Source organism: Primulina huaijiensis, unplaced genomic scaffold (genome assembly GCF_012295235.1).
Source record: "Primulina huaijiensis isolate GDHJ02 unplaced genomic scaffold, ASM1229523v2 scaffold32877, whole genome shotgun sequence".
Classification (NCBI taxonomy): Eukaryota; Viridiplantae; Streptophyta; class Magnoliopsida; order Lamiales; family Gesneriaceae; genus Primulina; species Primulina huaijiensis.
Window position 1 is genome coordinate 8,090 of NW_027357696.1, and position 8,146 is coordinate 16,235.

General features: G+C 34.1%; 2 protein-coding genes across 2 annotated transcripts; both read left to right on the forward strand.

Moving 5' to 3' along the window:
- Positions 1–1,258: 1,258 nt before the first annotated feature.
- LOC140968193 (E3 ubiquitin-protein ligase WAV3-like) lies at positions 1,259–3,546 on the forward strand. The gene is made up of 2 exons (XM_073429076.1): positions 1,259–3,256; positions 3,296–3,546. Exons 1-2 carry the CDS (start codon positions 1,705–1,707, stop codon positions 3,445–3,447), a joined length of 1,704 nt encoding a protein of 567 aa, XP_073285177.1. The 5' UTR covers positions 1,259–1,704; the 3' UTR covers positions 3,448–3,546.
- A 496-nt stretch (positions 3,547–4,042) lies between these two features.
- Positions 4,043–5,268, forward strand: LOC140968194 (F-box/kelch-repeat protein At3g23880-like). Its single transcript, XM_073429077.1, has one exon. It carries the CDS (start codon positions 4,234–4,236, stop codon positions 5,266–5,268), a length of 1,035 nt encoding a protein of 344 aa, XP_073285178.1. The 5' UTR covers positions 4,043–4,233.
- The last annotated feature ends 2,878 nt before the right edge of the window (positions 5,269–8,146 follow it).

Genomic DNA, 8,146 nt, shown 5'->3' on the forward strand with positions numbered 1-8,146 from the left:
CAAGTTAAAGGACGAAAATAGAAAACTTGACATTTTATAGGATGGAGTTGAGATTCTGTCAGATAGGATGACATAAGAGTTTTAGGTTAACTTAACTACAATATTTCATGCTATTAAATAATATATTTATAATATATTTTCAAAGTTGAGGGCTTAAAGTACGGCTTAGAATAAAAAACTTTAATGTTTTGGATTTTTTTTTGCTCAAATTCCAAAATCATTCAATTTTTATTTAATGAAAAAAATCTTAAAAACCTGTTTTAGTAAATAATATATCTTATCTAAAACTATCATATTCTAGTAAATTATATTTTATCTATATTTTAAAATAATTGTGAGTATAACGATAGAACATTACACCAAAGTTTAATAATAGTATAAGGATTTCAAGTTTATGGTACATCAAGTGAGTATAAATAAGAACAATTGTTATTCCCAAATATGTTTAAGAAACTAAATTAAAATTACAAAATTTCTCTATCAGCTTGTTAAAAAAATTAGAAATTTATTTGGAAAGATTAAACATCGAATTTATTTTTTTCTAAATTTTTAAATTTAATTTTTATGCATATAATAAATTTCCAAAATCAACAATGACCAATAATTTTCAATATATACGTCTAAAATTTATACTAGCTACTACATACGATGACATGGGAGGAGTGGAGTGTTANAAATATTTGTAAAAAGATGAGATATTAGACTTAAATACTGTAAATATTTATTTTAATGCCGTTTTGATAATAAAATACTCAAATTGTAAGGATTTTAAAAAAAAAATATGGATCTAAATATAATTAATTTTGCACAAAGTTTTTTATTTTTTAAAAACTTTTATTTATAGGGATGTAAGTTGCAACTGACAAGATTATCTCATTTTTACCGCTAAAGAAAGCCAAATACATATAGACACTCTTCGCCCTCTGTTTTCTCGGCGTCACTCCACTGAAGCAGAAACCCATGCAATCACCAGAATAAGCAACGCCAAGTACTCCACTGAAGCGGCAAAAACCCAGAAATAAGCTCAAGGAAAGAATTGCGCGCACACACCAGAAATAAGCCACCGGCAAGAATTCCATGGGTGATAATGTACACTTTTCTGAATTATCGATTGAGTTTCTTTGTTTCTTTCTTTTTCTTCTGGTTTTGCGTTTAATGGGCTCTATCTTGTATGAAAAATTCTAGTCATTATGATTCAGTTGGGTTATTTGTTATGCTCAACTGGGTGGATTATAATGGTTGGCACTATTGATTTAGTGGTTTCTTGTTTCTTGGTGTTCGTTAAATCTTGAAGCCATGCTAATGTTTTTTTAAAAGATTTTCAAAATTTTCATCATGGTTGGATAATCTCACAAATGCATTATGGCGATTGACTTGGTTGGCTTCAATTTTTATGAAAATTTTTCCTGGTTAAACACAATTTGAGAGTAGGTCTCTTTCATCGTTTATTTAGTAGTGTTCTTTGTTGTACACAGTGAAATCTGCTATATGTTTTCTGCAACATATTTTTGTTGGAGATTGTCTGGTGCATTATGAGGGGTGGTTAACATTCAATTTTGACTAGCCTAGTGATCTGCAAAAATTCTTGTAATATGTAGTTCACCTTCTGAAATCAACTGTTAAGCAGAAGTTAAAGTTTCATATATTCACATACTTGCAATTTTAATTTCATTACAGAAAAAATGTGCCATTTGTTTGGGGCCTATGGAAAGGGGGAAAGGTCAGGCCGTCGTTACTCTTGAGTGTGCTCACTCCTTCCATTCTAGCTGCGTAGGCAACAGTGGTGTTACATATGACAATTACCTTTGTCCTGTTTGTCCAGCTGAATGGAATGATGTTCCAAACTCTAACACCATTACCGATAGCAATTCCAGCCCAAATCCGTTCAATCAAGTTTCTGAATCCCAGGTCCCAGTTCACTCTCATGTTATGTATGAGCCAGAACCAATTCGATTTTCTGATGATGAATCGCTCCCTATGGTCACTGAGGATTCTATGTCTTCTGCTCCACCTGCTGACCTGCAGATTGTCAGAGTCAATGCCATTCCAGAGCGGGTCGCTGTAGCTTCTTCGGAATCTGTTTCTGAATATGATGTTCTTATTACAATAACTGGACCGCCACCGTTAACAGAGTCCCCTCAGTTTCATCGTGGTCCTATCGATCTTGTTACTGTGCTAGATATCAGTGGCAGCATGCATGGGTCGAAATTGGCACTCCTGAAAAGTGCTGTTGTCTTTTTTATCGATAATTTGGGTCCTTCTCATCGACTTTCGATAGTCTCATTTTCAACTCATGCTCGGAGAATTTTACCCTTGTGCAGAATGACTGAGGAGGGGCGCAAAAATGCTAAATGGTGTGTGAATTCACTTTCCGCAAGGGGCTCCACCAATATTGTGGAGGCTTTAAAGAAGGGAGTTCAGGTTCTTGATGAAAGGAGGCACCAGGATTCAGTTTCTGGCATCGTGTTATTTTCAGATGGTAGGGACACTTGTTACAGTGGCACACATTTTCCATGTACAGGGCATCATCCACAATATTTGCATCTATTGCCTGGTTCTCTCAATCCTGAAATCCGAGGAATAGAAGATCATGACCAGCTACAAACATATCCAGTTTATTCACTCTGCTTCGGTACAGATCATGACCCTTTCTCAATGCATGCCATCTCTGTTGTATCAGGAGGTGGTTTTTCCTATATCGAATCTGATGAATGTGTGGAAGGAGCTTTTCTAAGCTGTATCGAGAGTTTATCAACTGTTATAGGTCAGGAGCTTCATTTAAGGGTGAGTTCTGCATCACATGGTGTTCGAATTAGATCAATATCTTCAAAAATATATGCAAGTAAAATCTCTAATCAAGGATCACGAGGTTCAATAAATGTCGGGAATATTTGTGCTGATGATGACATAGATATTCTCGTCAACTTAAGCATCCCTGTATTTGGGAGTATTGAAGACGACGAAAATGATTCCAACACTATGCACCTTTTGCATATTACGTATTCTTACACAGAATTCGTGTCAAAACAGATGGTACAAATTGATGTTCGCCCAGTCACCATAAGGAGACCGAAATCTCTATCCCCATGTGAGATGACAGTACATGAGGATGTTGATATGGAAAAGAACAATCTCCTGGCAGCAGAAAGCGTCACAGAGGCTCTACAAATGGCAGAAACAAGTGATTTAACAGGCGCGCGTACTCTTCTGCAGGATCGAAGTTTGATTCTTACTTCTTCTTCATCTTGGCAAAAAGGTTATGGATTTCCTAGGAGTCTTGAAACCAAGTTGAAAGATTTGATGGAAAAAATGGAAAGTAGGGAGTTGTATGAAAGTGATGGCCAAAGGTGTGCTCTCGAATACATATATTTGTATGGAACACCTAATATGGTGAACAAATTTCATCAACTTAGCAAGAAAGTGGGCAGCCCTCCAAGTAAAGAATGAGTGATGTTAGCGTTTTGTTTTCTTCTGGTGCTTGATGATTGAAATGTATAAGTTTTGCAATAACCAACATTTTTTCTGTTTGCTGATCAGATGTCTTTCTTGAAACCTGATGAATTGTTTGCATACAACTCTTATATTTGAAATCCCTTGATCAAAATTTGCGAATTCTCGCACGATAATGTCGATTTTTGTTACTTCTCAAATTAAAGATAAGACTAAATTCTTGATAGTGTTTATGTTCCACTGTTTAAAAGATGTTAAATATGTTTGGTATAAACTCTTAAAAATATTTGATAAGCTGTCTCTTTAAATTTGTTTGACAATTTTTTTTTCAAAGAGCTTATAAACTGTCAAAAAAATAAGTTGTTTGAAGCCGACTTTCAAAGAAGTAGTTTCACCCCTATTTTTTTAGAAAATATCTTATCTTAGTATTGTACTCTTCAATATTATCCTTATATATTTTCTTAAATGTTTGAAGGTATTGTCATAAGAATAATAGTGTAATATTTAGATCGGTTTTTTGGTATATATGAAAATTTAGTATAATGAGATTTGATGGCATGATTTTCTTCTCTTAAATATTGGGAAATACAACCAAAGAAATCTTGGGAGATATATTCACCAGATATTTTCCACGTATACATCTTAAATTTCTACTACATACGATGACATAGGAAGAGTTTTAGTTGAGTTCAACTACAATACTTCAATCTTATTTAAACAATATATTCACTTTGTGAATTTTTACGCAATTCACAATTCGGTGTTCTCTTTTCTTGAAAAACAATGGGAACCCAAGAATCAAATCCTTTCGCAAATCTTCCACAGGACCTGATCACCGAAATCTTATCCAGGCTCCCCGTGAAGTCTCTTTTCAGGTTCAGATGTGTTTCGAAATCTTGGCTTTTCCTCATCTCCAGCCCCGAATTCGAGACCAACTATCTCGAAGTTTCGACTACTCGCCGCCGAAGACTCGTCTTCGGCACTGCCACTGCACTTTATACTTGCCCACTTAACGGTATCTTTTATGAACTTCCTCATGTAGATTATGAGCTGTGTGATTTCACTAAGGATTACCGACATGATAAGATTCAGATGGTGGGTTCTTGTAACGGGTTGGTCTGTTTAGTTTATCCATTCACAGGTCATATCTTTGTGTGGAATCCAGCGATAAGAAAGTATAGGCAACTACCTTTTCCGCGAGTCAGCTATCGGGAACCCCACGGGTTCGGTTACGATGCATCTTCAGATGATTATAAAGTCGTGCACATTGTTCAAAAGCTAAATTCCACACCCTATTCCAGAACTTATAGCTTGAGAAACGATTCGTGGAAGTCGTCGGATTGGTCTCATGGTAGGATGTCGTTTGGTGGATCAGGTGTGTTTCTGAATGGGGCAATTCATTGGATAGTTGCTTACGACGATAATGGTGCCAAAGTTTGGGCCGTGGTGGCGCAAAGCTTGGCAACGGGAGAATTAATTTGGACTGTGGCACTTCCGTTGCAAAGTTGGGCCTTTCTGCAAGTTTTGGGGGAGCGTTTGTGTGCGTGTTTCCGATGTGGTTTTCAGATCGATGTTTGGGTGATGAAGGAGTATGGTGTGGAGAAATCTTGGAGCAAAATGTATTGCTGGGATGAATCCATGTTCATGAGGAAGCCTTTATTAGTCACGGAAGAAGGGGTTATTACGACCAAGACACATAACAGATTTATGTCATTCGTATTTTTAAAAAATTGGGACCATCTTCAATATTTAGAGGGTAGACATGTTACGGCTACGACCTATGTTGAGAGCTTTGTGAACCCTATTAAAACATGGTAGAAATTATTGGTTTATTATATATTGTTATGCTTGATTATTACTTTATACAAAAACATTGAATACACTTTATGATTTGTTTGCATCCATATTTTTTCTTTTGTTAACTAAGGCTAGCAGAGAAGTTCTATTACAAGATATCCTAAGAGTATACTGATTAAGAAATTTACAACTATATGATAACTTTTTGGCCATTCAAATTTGGATAGACGTATAAAATGGTTACCCTCAAGAATGCCTAAGAAATTTAAACTACAAAATCCTTGTATCGGCATCGAAAGTTTGACTGAAATAGAGAAATGTTTGCAAAAAAAATTTCAAGTATTTCCAAACTTTCAGCAGATGAGACATTTAGAAATTGAACGTAGAAGCTGTAAAACACTTAAAATAAGCTCTCGTAAACATTAACTTAGGTTTTGGACTATAGATAGCATATGATCAAGATTATTCAGCTAATAAACATACTTTTGATGATCATCCTTTTTGAAAACTTAGAGATGATTTCGAAAACGGTTTTTTTTAATTAAATGCAATCTATGGTTTCGAAATTGTCCCTATATATATTATATTGGTTGATATATTGTACCTAAACCGTGTTGCACCTAGTATCTAAAGTTGGATGCCACTTCTCCAAAGCCAACATGAGGAGGGGTCAAGCCATAACTTTAGAATTAAGTCCAAAATTTCCTTTATCCATGCATGTGAGTTTCATATCAAAAAATTTATTCGCTTCTTGTTGGATGGATTTCAATTTCTTAAAACTGTACATGAAGCTAAGCGTTGTTCGAGCTAAGTGAACCGTAAAGACCAGTTGAGAAGGTGCAGAATTTTTGTGTGTTGAAGAATCATCGAGTTTATAGTAATAATACGACGTATCGAGGAGTGGGGATCCAACATTTGGATAAGGTTAGTGTCTCGTGGTGAGAAAAATAAACTAAGGGTTGTTCGAGTTTGGAGATGGTTCGAATCAAGAGAATTAAGTGGCTTATGAACACAATAAATTAAGTGAACAACTTTATCCATACATGTGATTTGTAGGCAGCAAGTTGAATCAAATGCATAAATGTAATTCGTGACAAATCGGTCCGCTCATTATTGTCACTTCATAATAGGGTTGAGTTCAACTTACTCTTAACTGTTTAAGATATTATTTCACGTTCACGTCTACATTTATTCTTATATATAGATCCATTACTTCTTTTTTTTTTTTATCCTAAGTGTGAGAATGAATAATTAAGGACCATTTGATGCAACGTTACCGTAAGACAAACTAGTGTAAACTACAAGAAGTATGTATGTTAATAAAGCAACGAAATGTTCGGGATTATTACACAAAAATGTAACTGTATTATATGTATTCAGTTCAGCTTCTGCTCGTTGAATTGGGGCATTCACCATTAGCAAGAATTGGGCCAAGGCTACCAGCACTCTGCACTCATTTTATAGGTCTGGCCTTCTGTTTTGAACCTATGTACACATGACCTTAAAAGGCTAACCCATCTTGCCCCAACTGTACCCAACCCGAATTTTTTGAGCGTCGGGTTGTGTCAACCCAACATAATTGATCCATTTTAATATCTATGATTTTAGTTATGTTAGTTGCCACATTTTTTTGTTGTAAAAATTTTGAAATTTTTTGGTTTAGTCCACTGACTTTTTAATTTTAGGTCTTAGTACAATAATTTCTGAATTTAGGATATTCTGAATTATGATGCTTCTACCACCGAAATATTCAATTTTTTCTAAAAAACGTGATGGCTAAAACACATTTTGATGTTACAATCATCGAATGGTTATGATGGAATACATAAAACTTGCAAAGCTTGTATTATTTATTTGAATTTTTTTATGTTAAGTTGTTTTCAAATGAATTGATTTCTCTCCAAAGTCAATAAATTCGCAAATTTTCGACAACACTAGCTTTAACCACCGTCTAATCGGGGTTTTCCGACAAAAAAAATGAATATTATGGCGTTCGATTGACCAAAATAACTAAAATTCAGAAGTTATTGTACTAAAATCAGAAATTGAAAAGTTGATGGATCAAAAATAGAGAAGGAACAAGCCACTAAACCAAAAGTTATTTTTCCTTTTTGTTTGTCCTTTTAACTTGTCAAGATTGAGTACTTGAGTTTGATTATGAATGTCTTTTGTTAGTTTTAATTTTATTTTATCTTAGTGTGACGTGTCATTTGACAAACTCACTAGTTTTTCAGTATCACATTAGTATTTTCTGATATCACGTCATTATTTTTCGGTGTTACACCATCACTTTGACGACATAAGACAAAAACCTAACAAAAAACAAAGTTCCATGAGACTCATTTTAACAAGTTATAGGATGATAATAGAAAACTTGACATTTTACATGATGAGTATGACAACTTTTTATAATCTCAGGCGTAACTTGAGTTTTGACTGTAATACGCAAAGCTTTTTNCTTCCATATATTTGAGATTTCTATCAGATAGGATGACATAAGAGTTTTAAGTTAATTTAACTACAATATTTCATCTTACACAAAAACTCTTGTGAGACGATCTCACGGATCAATTTCGTGAGACGTCTCTTATTTGGGTTATCCATGAAAAAATATTACTTTTTATGCTAATAGTATTGCTTTTTATTGTGAATATCGATATGGTTGAATCGTCTCACAGATAATGATTTGTGAGACCGTCTCATAAAAGACCTACTCTTCATCTTATTAAACAATACTTATAATATATTTTCAAAGTTGAGGGTTTAGAATAACTAACTTTAATGTTTTGGTTTGTTTTTTTCTCAAATTTTAAATTTTTATTTAATGAAAAAAGCATAATAACCTATTTTAGCTAATAATATATCTTATCTAAAACTATCATATTCTAGTAAATTATAT

Coding starts and splice junctions, on each gene's coding strand:
- LOC140968193 (XM_073429076.1), top strand. CDS start 1,705: ATGGAAAGGGGGAAAGGTCAGGCCGTCGTTACTCTTGAGTGTGCTCAC. Junction 3,257..3,295: donor TTCTTCATCTTGGCAAAAAG/GTTATGGATTTC, acceptor CCAAGTTGAAAG/ATTTGATGGAAAAAATGGAA.
- LOC140968194 (XM_073429077.1), top strand. CDS start 4,234: ATGGGAACCCAAGAATCAAATCCTTTCGCAAATCTTCCACAGGACCTG.